Below are 22,317 nucleotides of genomic sequence, written 5' to 3'. Positions count from 1 at the left end.
ATACGTGGTGTTAGCAAGCAGAGCCACCTTGAAAGGGGAAAACCACATCACCTCAACCATATATATACTGACATGGATAATAAGAGGGATAGAGGGAAAGGCTTGGAACAGTTGTAAAATAACTTCGTGGGCGTCACATAGTAGTAGGGAGGCTTGTGTTGTACAGATCTAACTGCGTTTTTAGTGTTAGAGTTGCCTCTCTTTCTCCTCTCAGAGAGGGTCAACATCACCCTTATGTGAAGTCTTTGGACACGGCTTCAATGAAATTAGGAGCTGACATGAGGATGGTGAAGGTGCAGATGATGGAGAAGAGCGAGAAGGCCACCAGGCATAACCGATCCACAACCGCAGCTGCAAACTTCCACTCGCTGCAGATCGCCTCCCCCTCGTCCTGCTCTCGGAAGCGCCTCGCAATGTACTGCACCTCCTCCAGGATCCTGGAAATTTCTGGTATCTGCTCCAGCAGCAAAGTCCGCATCTGGTCCTGGTGGATGTCATGCTGAGCGGTGCCATTATGCCCCCCTCCTCCTCCTCCGCCGCCGCATACCACCACACCTGAATCAGTGCTCGGTGGAAAAGCAGGGTTCTCTGTGCCCATCGTGTGGTAACCAAAGTACAGATTCATGTTGCCGTTGGTCGTGGTTGACTGGGTGGACGCCTGTCCTGGTATGGTGCTCATCTGAATGCTGCTGGTGCTGGTATGGTGAGGTGGAGAATGGGAGTACTTGTAATTTGGAGGGCTGGTTGTGCTTACAGCTGTTTTGTTCTCCGGTCCGGGCTTCTTCATGCGGAGGAACCAAGCGCACCAGTTCAGGAGAATGACTCGGACCTGGATGAAAAGGTCACATAGACAGACATAGGTGGAGTTGAGAAGGCAGAAAGATTGAAAACATCGATAACCACTCAGGTATGAGAATTGCTGTACAATATTTTAACGCACCCATTTCGGCATCTTCCCTCCATGGGGGTCGTGGTGGTGGAACTGGAGGACCAGGACTGTTACCACCACAGACAAGCCTACAATCATCATGGTGCTAGCAAAGTACTGAGCTGTAGAGGAGTGGAGATGACATAATCATGGCATTATTAAAATGTACAGCAGATATTAATTTTACTATAAAAAGTGTGATTGCGTGTCTACATATGTAGTACGCGCAGTTTCTTGGCATGACTGTCGCTGCGTTAGTCAGCTGGCTGGTTACTCATTTGGGAGTTTATCCCTGTCAACAGATCTAAGGTCATAACACCGCAGGGGCTGGAGGGACGATGACTAATGTTTTTTTTGTTGTTTTTTTTTTTGCAATCTAACCAAAACACATACACAGGCTTGCGGGCAGGCACTGGAAATCATGAAGCCATGAAAAAAAAAAAGCATATTATGCATGTAGGCAAGCACACGATCCTGTCCACACACATTTCAAACCAGCTGTGATGTCAGTGAGCTCGAAGGACAGGGGGCCAATCAAATTATTCTGTATATTTACAATGTCACTGTCTAATTGGAGCTGGATGAAAACCTGTCAGAGTGATTTTAATTTGCCTTCAATCTATTATTTCTGTGTCCTATGTGATGTTTTCATTTTCAGATGAAGGCAAGATTTGCTAATGGCTTGGTTTTACATCACTGAGCTGCCAGATGATGGCGAACGGCATCTCTGCCTGCGACCGTCCCTCCCCTCTCAGAGTCTCCTGCCCTGTCTCGTCTCGTCTCGTCTCTATCAGTATGGCCTCGGATAACACAACTCTGTCTCCTAAGCACAATGATCTTTACATTCTGCAGTAGCAAGCAAACGCCAACCCTTCTGACCTCCAGCTGCATCATATTGGTCAGTGTTTGTTTTTTTTAATGCAGACTGCCCAGTGGTGTAAATATGAGCTGTAAATATATATTTTTTCACACCCAGTCATGGGCATATGTCTGCTAGGTGAATAGTTATTGGCATCTGTTACCTGTCTGAACAGGTAATGGAAAAGCAAATCTCCAGCACTTCCTGGCTTGTCCAGCTTTTCCCTATTGCTCAAAGTTCAAATTTGAGCAAAATATTCCATTTTGCATTTATGGTAAATAATTTCCTTCCCTTTCTATGTATACGACTAGTTTGACAACAATAATTAGCATAATAGTGTCTTACCGATCAGAGGAACAGAGTCTGAAGTGGCAGGCATGATCTCTGCCACCAGTAACATGAACACTGTCAAAGAAAGCAGCACCGTTATGCCTGCAGAAAAGAACACACAGACAATAAGTGCTTTCATCACACATCTACTTTTTTCTTAAACTGTGTCTTCAGAATGCTGAAAATAGGTGAAAAATGCGACTTTATTTGTTACTTTTTTCCAGCCTCTGGGGGATGCTGGCTCTTATTTTTGCTACAACACTGTCTCATTGAATGACATTTTAAAACAAGCTGGCATTTCAGGTCCAGGTGATTATCTTTGCTGTGTTTATAATGGCGTTTGTATTCATCTGCTAATGACTAGAATCCAGCACAAATGCTAATTCACAGACATAATGTCAGAATTAGCATAGAGCAATAAGAAATAAAAGGGTTAGCAATAGCCGAGTGATCCAGTTGCTTAAGATCACAAAGGTGAGGGAGAATGATACATGTGTGAGTATAATCATGAGTCAGTGTCCCTGTTTGTGCTGTTTGTGTGTCCTGCTCTGTACCCAGTGAGATCTTTTCCCCGGAGTCAGCAGGAAGCAAGAAGACCAGCAGAGCCAGACCAGAGATGAGGACACAGGGGATGAGCAGGTTGAGGCCGTAGTACAGAGTCCTGCGGCGCATGGTGACTGTGAACGTCACATCGGGGTACGGCTCTTTGCAGCACTCATAGTACAGCTCATTACGCTTTGCTGGCACACCTGGGGGGGGAAAAATGGAGAGGTGGGGAGGTGTCAGTTAGAGGTCAGGAACACTGAATTATGAAATAGTGGTCCAGTTCTCTTTTCTGCTTGACTGAATGATCTTTATAGGTTTTTATAAAATAAGCCTTTTAATGCAGGGTTGTGGGTACTAAGTGTTCAGATACAGCTGAAAGAGGAGGTTTTTGGTCTGACTGGTTTAAATCCTGGTACAGTGGGGAAAAATGTGAGCAGAAATAGATAAGTTGTGTAGCTCTACTGTCAGTGTCAGAAGGGCACAGACCTCTGACCTATAAAGAAATTAGAAAATACTATTTATGATAAAAAAAACTGCTGAATATAACGGTGGAAAATAACATGACATCACAACCTGTCCCAGGCCGCAATAGCTGTTGGCCCCTCTCTTGGCATTATATCTATTTTCAGTATCGGATAAAAATCTAAGCAGAAGAAAAACTGATTCAGGATTTCATTTGTTTAGCAGGAAGCAGCATTTTCTGCTGGAAAAAATCAAAAGCACTTAAATTCTTACAACAGTGTTACGGTGTAGTCATTTATCTAATACAATAATCTACCCTGTTTCAACGCATGTTTAACATTACATTTGGGCTGCCCCGAAATCATTTTAAAAGCACAGCTTAGTGCTTTGTAGACAGCTTCAATTGATCAGGACTCATCACCATGTTGCATCTTAACATGTGGCAGATAATCTTGCTGCTGATGGAAGAGGAACATTTCCTCCACTTTCCTGATTCTAATCAAGTACTAATAGTCACAAACCAAACTAAAAAGTGCCAAATTGTGAACTTAAAATGTAGTTTTAGGAGGCCATGTGCAAACACAGTATTCTGTTATTTGTGTTTTAGCTTCAGAAAATAGGATGGTGTCATCAGCATGTTGTCGTGTACCTCGGTTTTGTCTGTCTTAGTTAAGAATGGAGAGAGAGTAGTCATCTGTGCATCCCACTGGCCAAGACTTCCAAAATCTCAGATTTCAGATCTAAACTTCACAACATTCAAATGTGATAGTCACCTTCAGACTTCCCCAGTAATCCTTCAAACATTTATCCTCTCCGTTATCTCATCGGTCTTGTTGGCATATTCACAATCGCACAACTAATCTGTGCCTTTTATCTCATCAACAACAGAACACAATGTCACCTTGGTTCGGTCAAAGTCAAACACGTGCAGAATGTGTGTGTGTATTGGTGCTCTTGCTGTAGTGAAACATGACGATCATTCCAAAGCAGACTACAGGTTATCTCTTTTCCTCTTGATTAATACCAACAATCTGGAAGTGGTGTGTGTCTAAGCGAGAGAGGGACGGACAGCATTTGTGACTCACAATCAACAATCAACTGTGAGTGAAAATCAAACCAAAGAGCCTCTTGATCATGGCTGAATCAATCATTTACACTCTTTTAAATATGCACATCAAAATACAAACTCATTTTGGGGATTGGACACACCCTCCTGTGTGTGTTTGTGTGTTCAGTCCTATAGACATTCAATTTAAATTAATTGCATGGACTCAATTTCATTTAAACCTTGTCATCTAAATGCAGAAGAGAAATAGCCTTTGTTAGCCATGTATTAATTTGATGGATTGTAGACCTGCAGATGCATTCACCACGTCCTGTGTGCGTGTGTCTGTGTGTGTATGTGTCGGCATATGCATGTGTGTTTGTACTCTGGTATAGACATGGGTATGTTCTGAGGCACCAGGGCAGTGTGTGTTCTTGGCCAGCTTGCCGCCTGGCTGTGCCTGAATTAAGTGAACCATCCCTGGGCCAGCTGTCACCACACACACCCATGACAGCCCTCTGTTCCCCCAGCCAGCTGGGTGCACTCACTTTGTGTGTAACTATGTTTGTGTATGTTGGCCCCTGATTAGCACCCAGACGTGAGTTAGAGATAAAGCTCTTTACTTTCCAGTTGTCAGAGGAAGACATTTGAATCTGATCATGCTTAGAAAGCAATAGTACATTTACACCTGATATTAACATGTGTCTGGATGCTGACCCCCCCCCGATCCATATATTGTTCTTTGCATTATTCTTTGTACCCTGGCTGTGTCTGAAATTTGCTCTGATCTCACATTCAAATTAGTCAAGCAGGGCTGGCTGACTTGTTAACAAACATGGTGCATCTCCGGTCAAGGGAGGCAGCAGAGCTGCTGCTCTCGGCTCTGAGCTGTGGCTTATTTGGCTTTGCTTCAGTTAGCAGGAAAAGGCAAAGCTAAGTCACCTTTCAACTCACTTGGTGCATTTTTCAGAATGTGCTGTAGATATTGCCTTTACACCTGGCTGAGATCCAATCTTAGTGCATGTTACCACCTGTATTCTGAGAGCAATGCTTTTTGTGTGCATTCACATGCTTTTAGCTTCTCAGGTAGTCAGGTACAGATTGCAAATTTTAAAGGTAGGGTAGGAGATTTTGAAAACTCAGTGAGAGTCAGCCAGATTTTGAAAGTAAACACACGCCCCTTTCTCTCGGAGCTCACCCCGAAGCCACGCCTCCAATCACATGGACGCATCACCTGAAGAAGCAGAGCAGGAAGAGAGTGACAACCAGCCAATACTCCTACAGGGTCCACCCGGAGGATTGGCTGATGTTTTTATGTTTTATAGCTTCAGATGATTCATATTCTTTGTTTTAAAGTGAAACTGCCGAACTAATCGGTTGCTATCGGATTGTAAAGAGAAGTTACACTAATTTAACGAAAAGTGCATCAGAATGAAATCTCCTACCCGACCTTTAATCATTTACTGTTACAATTGAAGCATTATAATCATCTGACTGTTGCTGACAGCAATAGAAGGTTAACTATAGTGCTTTATTAACTTATAAGTGGACATGTTTGAGCTGTGATAGCCCACCTATAGGGTCAAATATGGATAAATAGCTTCATCTGTCCCAGTGTGAGTGCTGTCAGGTCTGAGGTTTGTTTAAGGGTTGTAATATTCTCTATGCTACACAAAGGCATCTTTGACAGGCACAGATGAAGAAGAGTGGGAATGAGATCTCTTCAGGAGGCTGACAGCTGAAACACATGTGGCACTGAGTGGATGTGCAGCTCCCTGGATGATGACATGATAGTGTAGCTCATGCTGAGACTCTAAACCAGAATCTTTCACATGCATTAGCCAGTTACATCATTCTTCAAACCTCCATTCATGCGATGCCAATATGTACATTTGCACAGAACTAATTTGTTCTAAATCATCAACTTCCACTTAACATATTTTTCATTAAAAGCAACATAAATTATTACCAAACAGAAACGGCAGGATAACTATAGCTCTGATTGATTTTGATTTTCCTGCACACGATTAGGTTTTTTATCTGCTTCTGTTTTTCTTCTTACCTACAAGGTCCCACTCCCCGTTGGGTATGTAGGTAGAAATGTCCACATCCATCATCTGGAGGTCCAGCAGCCAGCCGTTGTGAGTCCATGAGCCAAATTTTAGGTCACACTTTTGCACATCAAATGGGAACCACCGTACATCAATGTAGCAGGTACTCTTGAGGATACCTAAGAAAAGTCAGAAAAGTCATTTTTGTAGTTATAGTTATATGTAAGAGGGGAAGTAACAAAGTTTTGTCTACGCTGTCATTTATTCACTTTGGTGTAAGAAAATATGACCCTAATAAACTAAAATTGTACATTCTTATACTAATATACTACTACAAATGTATGATATGCAATGTATAAAATCATGCAAGCCAGGACCTTCAGTTAATACTATATCAAACATAATATAAATATATTTTTAAGAGTCTCACAAAAATAAAAAAAAAATATTCGGTGAGCTGCTGTTCTGCAGATGGAAATGTCTTATTAACATACGGCACCAGGAGAATGGTCAGGCTAGCTGGAGCTGACAGCAGGGCTGCAGTAAGTCAGGAACCGTAACCACTCTGTGAGCAGAGAAGCATCTCAAAATGTGCATCATGTCCAACCTTGAGACGGATGAGCTGCAACAGCTGAGAACCACGCTGGGTTCCACTCCTGTCAGCCAAAATGTAATGATGTGGGGAATGTTTTCTTGGCTCACTTAATACAAATCAATCACGGTCTGAAAGCCAGAGTGTATCCAAATATTGTTGCTGACCATGTGCAATAATTTATGGTCATATTTTACCTAATGGCTGATTTCCAGCATGACAATTGGATAGCCAAATGAGCCATTAACCATCTCCAACTTATGGGCCGAAAAACCAACAAGGAGGTGTACAGAACTGTGGTTCCTCATAAGCTACTGAAGGTTGGCTCTAAAACCAAACTTAAATTTATGGTAAGTCATGTTAAAAGCTACAAAAGCTGAATAATAATAGCTCACCTGGTGGAATGTACTGGCAGTTTCCTGAAGCATTGACGAGCACATTTGTATGGAATGTAGCATCAAACCTCTCATCAGCACTGCAGCAAAATAGAGACAAGAGTATGAAAGTATATCAGTAAGAGAAATGCAGGGTTTAGAAACCCAATGAATTATGATAAAAACAGAGAAGAGGCCTGAAAGAGTTCAAAAGAACCAGAGACATTTACAAACAATTAATGGTAAATGAAAATGAAGGTAACAGAAGGAGCTATAGACGAGCGGGATTAAAGCAGATCCAGACAGTGTTTAATTTTACTGATAATCTTAAACAAACATGGCTGTCTGCTGCTGAGATGTCCTTCAACAGACGGGGATTATGCTCAGAAATAAAAGGGGAAATTACATATTTCTCACAAGAGCAAAAAAGAAAAATATCTGGAACATTTAAATGTGTCTGTCAGGGAGTAAAAGCAAACACCAATGTGTTAGCCAGGCTGTAATTACACAGGACTGTATTATTTATACGAGCAATTTTTACACATGAATAGAGAGAAGGAGGAAATTTGGGGTTGAGATGGCGAAGAATCACTGAAGTATGACACATGGAAAAAGAGACAGAATTATTGTCTGCAACCTGCTATCAAGTTTGGCTCCCTGTGGATTAAAAGTATTGACATTACACAGCCTTCAGTTTGTATAATATTTCAATCCCCAGCCTCTTTGGGACTAAAGCAAATGTTGGCACGCCATCTTGCTAAACTTGCATTAACAACATGACTTGTGTGCTAAATATCGGCATGTCAGCTCTGTCTGTGTAAGTGTGTTAGCATTCTGGGATGAATTTTTAGCTCTCTCCGACCCAAGTGCAGGGCCTGGAAGTACAGAATGCTGTGAGGACACATAACAAAACAAGCAGATGTGCTTGTTATTTCTATTTATTCATTTAGCCATGAGCATAATGTTTATTCATATTTTTGGGACACTGTGACCCACCCAGAAAATCTAAATGAGGTACTCTGTACCTTTAAATGAGTGCTCATCCAAAGCCAGACAATAACTTGACTTACATCATCATCTGTTACTGTCCATTAGTATATTTCTACCACTTACAGTATGGAGGCAGAGGCAGAGGAGGAAACTAAAGGGCATGCTTAAACTCTTCCTGAAGGCTTTTTGTCCGACAGGTACAACATAAATTCTAGTAAAGTGCGTTGGGACCGAGCCCAGGAGACATATAACAGGACACGGGGCTTTACCCAATGGAGATTTATAGCTGCAGCATCAATAATTTAAATGTAATCACTCTTTTCACTTACACAGGGCTGAAAAACAAAGGGGCTGTGAGAATACTTTGGAACAGCCACAATTACTCTCATCCATTGCCTGGAATAAATGAGCTATATTAGCATTTAGCCCCGTAATGGTATTTAGAATACATCTGTCTACGATGTACAGTGAAAAGCATTAGCATTAGAATATTTGAAATGTATGCATCAAAGCACAAATGCAGATCTGTGATTATAGAAATGATTAGTAATGCCTGGAGTGTGATTTATTTAATGAGATTTGCTATATCTTGAGGTGTGGGGCTGATTTGCACACCAAACATACATCAAAAGATTCATTGATGCATAATCTTAATCAAAACTTCATTTGATCACTAAGTATGAAGAGCATGTTTACCAAAAGTCATGTGTCGTGTGGTAAACACAAGGCCATGACGAAGGCTTGGAATCCCAATGTGATCCTTGTACAAATCCTTATTTGCTTAGCAATAAATAGATCAAATATAAACATGTAATCTCACAGCCGTATTTTATATTACTTATAAAATAAAAAATGAGGCTAACATGGGAGTTTCAACAGCTGTAGTTCTTCAAATGGCCACTTGAGGCTGCCTCCGAAAGTGAGTCAAAGCCGTACAATGTTGTCCGACTGTACAGCAGAAATGAGTTCTTCTACAGCGCTTCTTTAATTGTCATTGACTCAATATATTCACAAGACATCCTTGTGAAAACACATGTAAACACATTATAACCTAGAAATACAATTAAGGTCATGAAGGTAACGAGGACAGCTTTACACAAAGATGCTTTACATTATTTACTCCAAAAAGTAGAAAACCCAGTCTCTTTTGTATGCCTGCCTCCCCAGTGTTTGTACATAGTGAAATATTCAAAATCATGCCTGGGATGGAATGAAAGGCTGCTATATTATTCATCTGAAACAGGGCGTAGCATACAAAACATACAGCTGTCTGCAGTTTACTGTACACTCTGCATCAGGGTTCATTATACATGATGTCTACTGGTTATTTTTGAGATGCTGTGGACTAAAAGTACAGCAGATGCTGCATCTAGTAGATTAGATCACATCACAATGCACATCTTCAGTCAGGTACAACTACTGATCTTTGTACTTGCTGTCACAGTCAGATAGAATATTGTCAAAGCGACTTCACCTAAGCACCACTCAGCTAGAGGCTGCAGCTTTTTCCCATTGACAGTAAAAACTATGGACAGAGCTTCCGTGACGTCACCCAGTTCTGTTCTGAAGAGCTGTTTTGAGGCTCGTGGGAGGCTCTGGGACGTGCTGACCGCCGCCATGTTGGCAGCGTCACGTCCGCCAAAACTCCAAATATGGACAAAGAGGGGGAGCACGAGCGGAGTTTAGGGGGGCGGGCGATCGTGGAAGCAGAAAACTTGCGCTGTGATACAGCAACTGTCTGTCGCTCAAGCGGCAACGCCCATAATTATGCATAATTTTAAGTCCGAATATGATTAAAACGGGTGAGTTGTAAAAAAAAAAAAAAAAAATTCACCCCCCGTACAATTGACACTGGAAGGGAACCTATCATTTGAGACCACAATGTTTTTTTGTACCAGGCTGTAAACATGTTCATTTCTGCTGTGAAGTCGGCCATTTTAACATGGGGGTCTATGGGAAATGACTCGATGCTGGAGCCAGCCCCCAGCAGTTGTGGCGTTAATTACAAGTTTTGACACTTCCACATCGGCTTCAAGTTTGAGCGCCGAAGGTTGCCGCTTGCTTTTTCCTCACTGGAGAGCTGACATCATCAGCCCAGTTTGGCTTCTTAAAAATAAGAATAACTAATCGTTTCTACTGAACACATAAAGCATGCCAGTTTCAATCTGGGTCTGTGTCAGGCCTATATTATCATTATCTTTAGTGATCGGTGATCCCCACCGTAAGCTGCTTAATGTTCTGTATCATCCCTGTTAGATAGCCAAAAGAGATTTGGAGATCTTTCTCTCTCTCTCTCACACACACACACACACACACACACGAACCAAGCATGAAATCTGTCACTATCCTGCCCTCATAAAAGAACCGTTCATCACCTTGAAGGAGCTAAAACACCAACATCATTAATCAAATTCATCTCTGCTCTGCTGTGGTATCTTTCTCCCAATTACACAATTCTCACTGTGTGTGTGTGTGTGTGTGTGAGTGAATGAAAGAATGTGTGATTCAATGGAGGCATGAAAAGGACTGGTGCATTAAAAGCAGTTTACTCTGCCCGGTTAAATGCCCTCTGTTGGGGCTTGACGCTTTAATAATGATCCACAACCCCCGGTGCTTTTTACAGTCAGTGACACTATAAAATGTTTCTGCCACAGAAACTAGCGAGCACCACACAAATGCTGCTTTGGTATTTCCTCAAGTGGTATTCCTTTGCACATTACTGTGATTTATGTTCAGTGAGGGTGGCTCTCATTCATGTAATAACTTGTCTTCCATCACTGTTTTCTGTGTGACACAGTACTGGAGCCGGATGACAGACTGTACAGCATATGCAGCCTTTTATCTAATATATGAATCTGTCTTGATGTTGCAGGTCTATGCAATGAATCGCAGAATCTTCCAAGATACAAGAACCCCACCTAAGCCCCAAGGTAAGCATGTTTCTCTGCTGTTATCCTCCGGGCCACAGTCCCCTTTTTTATTTTTTATTGTGTTTTTAAGTGCCACCGCGTCATGTGATCCCTCTGAGTGGCTTAATTGTGTCACAGCTGTTTTGCAGAAGGGTGAATGTGTTGGGTGTTATGTGTTTACCGCACAGGCAGCTGCCTATAAATGTTACAAAAGTCCAAAAAGCAGCTTGTGTTTGACGATAAAATTGGTGTCAAAGTAAAAGGTCGAAACACAAAGGATTCTGGGAAAGGATCCAGCCGCACACTGGCGGTCTGGGAGGTCCTTTAATTGTTATTAAAACTGAGCAGGCTGGACTGTTGAAAATGAATCTCAGAGACACACAGGGGCCTGATCTCCATCCACACGAGTTGAATAGGAAAGAGGTTCTGAATTAAAGAGACCAGCGAGCTGCTCCGGAGTCAGATCATTTATTATGAAAGTCCCTCAACAGATATGAGTTCAGGCTGTTCAATATCAAACTGGACATTAGAGGAAATTAGAATATGAATAAAACGTTGCATATAAATGCATGAACGTTACAGAAAGTGAATATAGATTTATTTCTTCTGCTGGAGGCGCTCTATGTGTTTTGCAGCCGCCTGTCTCTTGACACTCTCAGCCACTCGCCGTAGTGATTTCAGTACTCCTGATTCCTATTAAAGGCAACAGATGCGAAGCCTCTGGGAGTTTAGGGTTTACATCCTCCCAGAGGGAACAGACTCAATCATCTCATTAAGAGAGGCTGTAACCCAGAGTGAAATTTTATCTGGGGAATATTCCCATCCCCTGTATTACTGTGTGAGCCAAGCCCTGGCGGTCCAGAGAGTCTAATCTCTGCAACACTGAATAAATTGGTGAAAACAGAGGAGGAAAATATGAAGAGATGAACAGACAACATCAATGTATGCTGACGACTCCGCTTGGCCTGTAAGCTAATCATATCATTACCAGCAATACGGAGGTTTGACTGTATTGGCTGCCTCTTCTCATCCTTTATTTTAAGTCAATATACATTATTAAATAACCTAATAACTCATTTTCAGGAGTAAAGCTACATTGTGGCTGAGAAATAATCAATCACTGTCAGCACTAAGTGATAGAATTCCATGCAGATTCTTTTATTCTAACATCATTTCCTATGTGGCAAACTTTTGTATAAATAAATGAAACTAATAAATAGCCGTGTGCTTTGTTTTCTCATCATTACATTATGCTGAAAGTTGTTTCAAATCCTTGGAGCAAAGTTTAGGGCAGTGCTTATTGGATGTTGTTATTGCTGACATGCACTGGTGCATTCTTTAAATGTTATATTGGCATTATTTGAGTGACACAGGGTTGCGGCAGTGGATGTGTGCATATGGATGAGCCTTATTTGTGACGTGATTAGACTCTGTAGCAGCGTATCTTACGCTTGTTTCCTTCAAAGTTTGTCTTGACAGATGAAATATAACTTTCAAAAGCTGGCACATGTTTGTTATTATGTTGTAAATACTCAGTGTGTAATAACAAGAAAAGTAAAAAAATGGATTTGAATTTTCATCAAAGTTCTATATTTGTACTATAAATGTACAGAAACAAGACTTTTGAGGTTACAAAAATTAAACTCAAACTATTTCACGTTACCGTAATAATTGTAATAGCGATCGAAAGCTTTCAGAATCGTGTTTAGAGCCACGGTGGTTTGAACAGTGCTTGTCAATCAAAGTAAGTGCAAAGAATTTGTGACATGAAGCATGATGGGTGTGTTATTTAGCAAGAGGGCCTTGTTAAAAAAGAAAAAGAAAGCTAAGGTTACCCACCTGTTGTAGAGGAGGATGTCTGGGACCCACACCAGGTTTGAAGGAAAGCGGAGGTTCTGAACACCTGGGTAGCTTTCTGGGTTCCATGACAGGTAAATATCTGTCCAATACTGCAACACATGATGTAGAATGGTGAGGTGATGACTTAAGGCTTGTTTCTTAGCACATTAAAGCATCTTGTTGGTTAGCAGAAGTTGTCCTTCATATGCTGGCACACAGTCAAACGTACACCACCACAAGTCAAACATTGTCCCTTTTACACAGGCTAATGCTGCTGCTGGCTTTTACACTTTGTCTCCAACTATGATAATGAGGCTTGACATTGAAACCTAGCCAAGCTCACAGTTGTTGGCACTGACCCCTGCACCGCCATTTGAGCCTGAGCCCAAATTCAGCAGAGGGGCTAACTGTTCCCAAAGTGTTCACAGGCACACACACAGTGTGCAAGTGTGTTGCCTCTGTGTCGCTTTTCATTTTCGTATGATACACAGCAAGATGGTGTAAATATTAGAGCACACCTCAGCGCGTACGTGTGTTTGTTAGTGTCACATATATATAGGCGGAGGCGTACAGATGTTAGGGCCATAGGGCACGTTCCCTATGGAGCAACCGCAGTTCCATCGCTAATGTGGTCACAGTATACTGGGCTCATCTGTTTGTGTCGACAGTATATGTACATGTGTGCATGCATGCAGATAGTGTGTAGTTTGTTTTCTTTTGTACAAATGCTGCCCTGGAGACTGTTGATGTCTCTGCATGTTTCCATGCTTGTCAAATGTGCCTGCGTCCCTATCAGTAAATCAACCCCCCCCCAAAATAAATCATTATGTCTTCAAAGAGATGCCGTCCATCTATAAAGTGAGCCTGCTGACATATGTCTCCACTCATGCAGCTAATGACTTAATCACTACTCTTGTCATCTGTGGGCCTTGGCGCTTCTTTTCATGTTCGCTGGCTGGGAAAGCACAGCTAACAGCCAACAGAACTAATCACAGCTCAGTAACTTTGTAGTCTGTCAGGAGCAGATGAGGAGGACACTGGGCTGTGTAAGGTAACAGCTGTCTAAGAATAGGTTTAAGTTACATAACAGAAAAATTAAGAAAGCGTCACTAATTTGAGACAACTATGGTCTTGGTAAGTGAGTGTGAAATTCACTCTCAGACTGCAAGATGAGAGGAGGATTTGACTTAAAATGTGGGATGCATCCAAGAATAGAGAGAGCTGGGTGGAATAGTTTGTATTCATTGATTTTTGTCATTATAAAAGACGCATATAAGTGAAAATAGAATAATGTATGCATAAATTATTAGGTACAGATTTTTACCAACAGCTCCAAGATCCCGAACTTTAATAAAAATGTTTCTTTTGTTTTTTTTCACCTCTCTCTCTCTTGAACCTTGAAACTATTATTATTTTCTATCCCAGAAAATAGCATTCTGGTCACACCGGATAACTCGCAGGCCTTGCTGTAAACAATTTTTCAACTTTCATCAGGGGTCTGTGGAAATAGTCCAGTAAAAAAACAAGAATCTGAAAAGACACATTGCTGATACTATTTAGTTTTTTTGAGTGCTGTTATCACAGTTCTCCTTTCCTATAAAATATCTGTTTCTTAAAAATGCATATTAATTATTTTTTGGTTTTCGAGGTCTCCTCTGCTGTTACCATGGTGACAGGCTGACACACAGGCAGGCTGACACACAGAGGCATACAAAGCACACATCAGCATCAAAGCAAAGCTTCAGCTGCAGCAATCAAACTTGCATTTTCTTCAGAAATGCACTTTTCCAGTCTGTACCAGTAGAGAGGGACACTAACACTCAGTACTTTAAGGTCGTTACAGTTGTCACAGTTAAAAACCACATGAAATCCCGTCCATTCAGGATGTGGGACATTCACCATCTGATAAGCCTGTAATCCAGAAATCCTCCACGACGTACCAGAGGTGAACCCACCTCTTCTCTGTCTCGCTGCCTGCCTGACTGACTGCACTTCTTAAGTCTCCTCCAGAAACTGCTGCATCTGCACCCCCCCCACTCTTTGGGCCACTGCACCAAATTAGATGCCAGTATTAAAGAGGTGGCTTCCTGAATAATTGAGTCATTCATAAGTTGTAAGACAGTCAGCAGCCACATCAACCGACTGCTGTGACAACCTTAATAGGCTCCTCAGACCGGGGCTGCTGTGATAATGAGGCCGTACTCTGTAATGGTCGTACCTACCTGGTTGCTCTGATGTAACATTCTCTTTAAGCTATACTGAGCATTGAACTTATTTTATAACTGTTCATTATGCTGCAGCTAAGATACGTAGTTCAGTTTCCACATGTTCAGATGGCTGTACAGCACCATACGTGGTTTTTGTTATGATCAGATAGCAATGGTCTAATCACAGCTTATCAGCCATAAATAAGCATGCATGCTAAATCTGCTGAGCTCGGGATGACTGTTGTTACAGTGATACTATAAAGGGTGATGGAGGCTGTGCCTGTGCAAAAGTGTAAAGGAGGGATTGAAGTGGGTTTATCTGTTCTTCATTGTGCCTCGCTAGCCGGTGCAGACGCCAGTCCTAAACATACCCATTTCGTCCTGGAAATTGCTTCAGCCAGAGTTACCTAAGATAGCCTCAGTGTGTTACAACTCACATCAAAATGTATATCCATGCCAGTCCACACTGGATCACCATAAACACCCTGTGATTAGACTTTCTCCGAGCCTTTATCTGGAAACTATTCCACTGTGGAACCATGCAGCAGCTGCACATTTTCTGTAAGACAGGCAGCCTGTTTTGATGAGTTGGTTCTCACTGTTTTTGTTTCATAAGTACACCTCTCAGACTCACAGTCCTACAGTGCTGCTCCAATATGTAAACCCTGATAAATAGACAACCCAAGTGAACATATGAAACAGAAATGTTTCACTTTATCATTTATTTATTCAGGAAAAGGATCCAATAGTCGTATTTTCACGACTATAAGGCGCACCTTAAAGCCTAAAATTTTCTCAAAAGTCGGTTTATGTATGGGTTAAGTACCAGACACAAGGCTGGCACAGCATACACTACGTATGCAGGCAGCGTCGGCGTTCACTGTTGTTCTCAGTTGCCATGGTAATGGACAGTAACTTCCGCCTACGGTCATTTTTAAGAGGAAGACGCTGCCAAACGAAAGTTTCCAGCCTGAGTCAGGACGAGGAGAAAATGGCTCAGAAAATGGAGGAGAGAGTGGCTCAGGGAGGTTTATGTAAAGAGACCGGATGTTTTTTTTTTCGGATGCGTGGACTAATGTATCTGCATTAACTGTTGCCCGAGCTTTTGCGAAAGCCGGCATAATTTCTGAATGATAATAATAATTTCTGAACAGCCAGCTGGCAACAGCAGTGACTGACAGTGATGAGAGGGAAGCTGGCAGGTTTGAACTCGCACAGTTGTTTCCTGTTATTGTACACTGTTGTAATAAAGTTCGACGTAACTCGCTGTTTCGCTCCTGTTACCTTTGGTAGAACGTATGTTTTAGCGTAGCATGCGCCTTATAATGCGGTGCGCCTTATGGTCGCGAAAACACGGCACATATATGTGAGATGCTTCCACAATAGTGTAGTTGGGAAAAGGTCAGAACATTAAATTTGTTCTTGTTTAACCGTTCTGTCCCATCCCACTGTGACAGGAGCTCACAGACTGATCTCACTGGTATCATTTAGAATTCAGATGCATCAAACAGGCTCAAACCATGATGCCAAGGGTTGATTCATAAACTTGAATGCAGAGTCATTCTTTCTCCCAACATTGGCTTCTCATTTAAGCCAAATAATTCTAGTCTCATCTGTCCACAGAGTAAATTCCCAGCAGCCCTCTGGTTTGTCTGTGTGAGCTTTAGCAAACTGCAGATGGGCAGCAGTGTTCTTTTTGGAGAGCACTGACTGTCTCCTTGCAGCTCTGCCATGCTCATGTTTGTTCAGTGTTCTCCTGATGGCGGTTTCTTGATCATTATCATTAGCCTTTAGCTGCTTAGAGTTTACCCGGGGTTCCTTTGTAACCTCGGGTCTATTGCATGACGTGTTTATGGAGTAATCTTTGTTGATAGAGCACGCTGGGGGTGGTCTGTGGATGTGTTCAGACTTTTTAGAGATGGTTGCGTGACCTTTTCCAGCCGGATTCTCAGCAGCAACAGTTTATATGAGGTCCTCAGAAATGTCCTTCGATTACGACGTCATACATTTCCACAAACACGTGAAAATAAGATAGATCACTGTAAAACGAGGCGCTCACTGATCACTCACTCACCTTCCGTTAATTAAAAACAATTAAGAACAGATGGAATCTAATTTGACCTTTAAATAAACTGCTAATCCTTTTGTCACTAAGATATATGGAACATTGGAACATTTTCCTATACATGAAAGAGAAAATGAAAGATTTCTGCTTCATTTTTTGACCATTTTCCTCTGTATAGAATAACAGTGTTTTGGTGGGGCTCAGGCCTTTAACAGAAAGTCATGGATGTTAACTGAAGACATTGTTTTTATAGTGTTAAAGCAACCGACATAAATCTGAGTAATAACAAAATAAAAACAGAAACATAAGCTTCTTATGTCCATTTTGATCCATTATTTAAAACGAAAACAGTTTTAAGTCGTTATTGTCAAGTGTTTATGTGCTCTGTCAGAATAGGAACAGGTTTATCAGTTAGTCTAACTCACACATCACTCTGCAGTAAAGCAGGTGTAAAATATGAAGCCATAAAAACACATAGAGAAGGTGAGTGTTTGCGTCCTGGAAGCGTTTCTTTGAAAACATATTTTTGTCCCCGTCCCCTGTGATATGACAGTAAATCGGCTCATTAAATCATGCTATTATTAATCCACACGTCTTTGTTTTTTACAGTTGACACTATGTCACACAAACTTTAGAATTACATTTGATATTGTCACATCAGGCTCTGTTCAGAAGCTGTTTGTGTTCAGTATAAAAAGGTTATTGGTTGCAGCTTTAAATCATACCTGAACCCACAAGATGCAAACAAGCACTTTCTAAAAATATCCTAAATGTCTATTAGCACCCAGTGATCACACAAAAAGTACTGAGAGAGGAGACGTACCAGCTGCAGCCAGGCGTTTGTGATCAACACTTGGTTCTTTTCATCCTGGAGGGGAACAGGAGGAGGCAATAATCAGCAGAGAGCAGACAGACAGTGAATGAGAATATTCTGCAGGGCAGGAGAAAAAAAAAAGAATTCTGGTAAACAGGAGGTGAGATTATGAGACAGATCGGTGATGAAGTCAAACTGCAGCACAGATGAGTCAGAGCTGGTGAGCTCACTGGATGACAATGATTCACTTTTTATCTGTTCTGGTAAAGTCATGCACCAGAAGAAGTCGTACATCGTCATCTTAAACCATAAATAAACGAGGAAATGAAAAATAAATAGGGCAAACAGCAATTTGTGCAGCCAGTAGAGACTGACAGTGTGCATAAAGGACGGGGCTCATCAACAGAGTTTATAGCAATTTCTGTCAAAGTCACGATAAAGACGGAGGTTCAGATGGTCAGAAAGAAAGGAAGGGAGAGCAGAGAGCTATAAATGAGACATGACGGAGAGAGAAGGAACCAGACAGGCTGAGATGGTAAAACAGAGGCCAGACATAGAACCATGTCACAAGTGTGAACGGACTTCTTGTTCTGTTCTGTACAATCCTACATGACAGCGACAAGTTTTGTCCCTTGTGTTCCACAGGAACCTGTTGTTTGGTCACTCGTACATTTAAAACAGTGTTATCTCATACTGTGACCCTGAGGCCTTTTTTTTATAATAATTCTGCCCTTTGCTTAACTGTGATAAAATCATAAAACTAATTTTCTCACTCTATTGTTTTTTCTATGACCCTTTTCTTTTCTATGCTTTCACTTCTTATCTCAGACTCCCATGTGTTTGTTTGATGCTGCTCTGCAGGAGGTTCAGGAGTTCGTTTGTTGTGAAGTAATGACCCTAAACATATGCGTTAAAATAAGATATAATAGGATATACTGTATTTTGAGTCCACATTCATGAGTGTAAAATGGGTGAACAAGTGTTGGCATTATGAATTATGAATCTTATCTTACTGCACAGTTTCAAATTGTGGAGGTCTCTCTGCATGGACCAGGCTGTGTCTGTTGTAGAAAATGCCAATAAGCACCACAGCATGACACGTTCACAGACTGATTCAAAGACTTCTGTGTTTATTGAAGTTTGCAATTTTTCATTTTTTTTTGTAAACACACATTTTTACATAAATTTGCTATGCATATTCTTAAGGGCTAACCAGCATGCTTCCTCATCCTTCTTTGTTTACATCTGTGTTTGCTTGCTAGCACTCTTCGTTGCTGCCTCTGCAGGCACATGGCGGCCATGTTTGATGACGCATTATCCACCAGCCTGTCACATAAACACAGTAACATAAAACTAGCCTCAGGATTTAACATTACACTGTTAAGAGGTGGAGTTCTTCTTTTTGTAGCAACTGAAATCATCCATTTTATATTTTATTAACCCTGTGCAATATGAGGAATCTGTTTTTTATGGCCTGTAGAATTTTATATTTTATCCAACATGTGCAGCTTCTCTCAGTCCTTCACTGACAAAAACATAAATGAAGCAGTAAAAATTAAGAGTACGAATGAGCGACAATTTATAAAACCACAACATAAAAATGAACACATCCTTTTTTTAAGGCGTCTAATTGTAAATGTGAATGTGTCGCTCTCCATTAACATTCTCAGTCGTGGCTGTAAGGATGCATCATCTGAAGTCGGTTTAACTGCGTGTCTGTATGTAGACGTCTATGTGGTGAAAATCGATTTGGCTCCCCCCCGCCTCCCTAACTCCCTCCACCCTCCAGTCTTATCTCCACCTGTCCTTTCTGATATGCACTTTTTTTCGACTCCCCTCTCCATTGCTGAAACAGAACAGACTCCCATTGTGTGTTTCACACAGCTTCACTTTTCTGTCCTCTGCGGTGTGCGATCTGCTGCACAATTGTGGAGATTTGGCTTTGCTTTGAGGTCGGGCGTGTTTCTGTTCTATTTTGCGCCTGACCTCTCTTTTGTGGAGTTTTGTGGGATTTCGCTCAGCTGCAGTGGGCAGTATCAGCCCTGTCAGACCCGCTATAAACACTCTAATCTCCTCATAAATCTGCTGTGATTGGTTTCAGACAGAGAGACAGACAGACTGACAAGGGATTGACAGACACTTAATTGAAAACTCCTTAGCTGTATTGCAAGTCATCAAACATCATATGGGAAGGACAGAAACATGTTTTCATATCTGTATGTGGATTAATGCTTAGCCGTGAATCTTTATGTACACTCAACAAAAATATAAACGCAACACTTTTGTTTTTGCTCCCATGTTTCATGAGATGGACTTGAAGATCTAAACTTCATTCCAGATACACAATATTACCATTCCTCTCAAACATTGTTCACAAATCTGTCTAAATGTGTGATAGTGAGCACTTCTGCTTTGCTGAGATAATCCATCCCACCTCACAGGTGTGCCACATCAAGATGCTGATCTGACATCATGATTAGTGCACAGGTGTACCTCAAACTGCCCACAATAAAAGGCCACCCTGAAATGTGCATTTTGTTTCTGCTTTATTGGCGGTCTGGGGACTCAGAACCAGTCAGTATCTGGTGTGACCACCATTTGCCTCATGCAGTGCAACACATCTTCGCATAGAGTTTATCAGATTGTCTATTGTGGCCTGTGGAATGTTGGTCCACTCCTCTTCAATGGCTGTGCGAAGTTGCTGGATATTAGTGGGAACTGGTGCACGCTGTCGTATACGCCGGTCAAGCACATCCCAAACATGTTCAATGGGTGACATGTCCGGTGAGTATGCTGGCCATGCAAGAACTGGGACATTTTCAGCTTCCAAGAATTGTGTACAGATCCTTGCAACATGGGGCCGTGCATTATCTTGCTGAAACATGAGGTGATGTTCATGGATGTATGGCACAACAATGGGCCTCAGGATCTCATCACGGTATCTCTGTGCATTCAAAATGCCATCAATAAAATGCACCTGTGTTCTTCGTCCATAACCGATGCCTGCCCATACCATGACCCCACCACCACCATGGGCCACTCGATCCACAACATTGACATCAGCAAAGCGCTCACCCACACGACGCCACACACGCTGTCTGCCATCTGCCCTGAACAATGTAAACCGAGATTCATCCGTGAAGAGAACACCTCTCCAACGTGCTAGACGCCATCGAATGTGAGCATTTGCCCACTCAAGTCTGTTACGGCGACGATCTGGAGTCAGGTTAAGACCCCGATGAGGACGACGAGCATGCAGTTGAGCTTCCCTGAGACGGTTTCTGACAGTTTGTGCAGAAATTGTTTGGTTATGCAAACCAATTGTTTCAGCAGCTGTCTGAGTGGCTGGTCTCAGACGATCTCGGAGGTGAACCTGCTGGATGTGGAGGTCCTGGGCTGGTGTGGTTACTCGTGGTCTGCGGTTGTGAGGCCGGTTGGATGTACTGCCATATTCTCTGAAACGCCTTTGGAGACGGCTTATGGTGGAGAAATGAACATTCAATGCACGAGCAACAGATCTGGTTGACATTCCTGCTGTCAGCATGCCAATTGCACGCTCCCTCAATGCTTGTGGCATCTGTGGCATTTTGCTGTGAGACAAAACTGCACATTTCAGGGTGGCCTTTTATTGTGGGCAGTTTGAGGTACACCTGTGCACTAATCATGATGTCAGATCAGCATCTTGATGTGGCACACCTGTGAGGTGGGATGGATTATCTCAGCAAAGCAGAAGTGCTCACTATCACACATTTAGACAGATTTGTGAACAATGTTTGAGAGGAATGGTAATATTGTGTATCTGGAATGAAGTTTAGATCTTCAAGTCCATCTCATGAAACATGGGAGCAAAAACAAAAGTGTTGCGTTTATATTTTTGTTGAGTGTACATTGTTCAAATGGACTTCATTCAGTTGTATCCCCAGCAGGCAACATGGAATTGCCTTTTTTCTATTTGTATTCAGAGAAGAGGATCAATGTTTCTAAGATATTGAATCAGTGAAGAGAAGAAATCATAAATAATTTCTCAGAATGCTCTGTTGTACTTCCTGCATTTGCCTTCACATTAGGTTTCCACCAATTTCCTGAATAATGGATCTCTATCAGAGACTTGATATGAAGGATGAGCACGATGCCCTCATGTAGCGGTTTAGCAGATCTGCGGCACCACAGTCACAGAGCACAATGAGAAGCATCTCGTACTTTCTGTCTGAAAGAATTAAACATGAGCACAAGCAGGGACCTGCCAACGTATTTCTTTGCTACGTTTTCTTCTGTATTTTAGACTTCCTCCGTGCTTCATGGCAAC

The 22,317-nt window shown here is 41.9% G+C and overlaps 1 protein-coding gene across 1 annotated transcript in view; it reads right to left on the bottom strand.

Annotated features, from left to right (window-relative positions):
• Positions 1 to 232: 232 nt before the first annotated feature.
• Positions 233 to 22,317, bottom strand: part of LOC114431843 (neuronal acetylcholine receptor subunit alpha-7-like) — a 33,161-nt gene continuing 11,076 nt past the window's right edge. The window contains exons 3-10 of the mRNA XM_028399500.1: positions 18,021 to 18,065; positions 12,926 to 13,035; positions 7,209 to 7,288; positions 6,233 to 6,400; positions 2,672 to 2,866; positions 2,133 to 2,219; positions 941 to 1,050; positions 233 to 829 (exon numbers count right to left, since the gene is read on the bottom strand). Coding sequence (XP_028255301.1) covers positions 233 to 829; positions 941 to 1,050; positions 2,133 to 2,219; positions 2,672 to 2,866; positions 6,233 to 6,400; positions 7,209 to 7,288; positions 12,926 to 13,035; positions 18,021 to 18,065 — 1,392 coding nt within the window. The remainder of the gene's footprint in view (positions 830 to 940; positions 1,051 to 2,132; positions 2,220 to 2,671; positions 2,867 to 6,232; positions 6,401 to 7,208; positions 7,289 to 12,925; positions 13,036 to 18,020; positions 18,066 to 22,317) is intronic.

Source organism: Parambassis ranga, chromosome 1 (genome assembly GCF_900634625.1).
Source record: "Parambassis ranga chromosome 1, fParRan2.1, whole genome shotgun sequence".
NCBI lineage: Eukaryota > Metazoa > Chordata > Actinopteri > Ambassidae > Parambassis > Parambassis ranga.
This window is presented reverse-complemented; position numbering and strand designations above follow the sequence as displayed.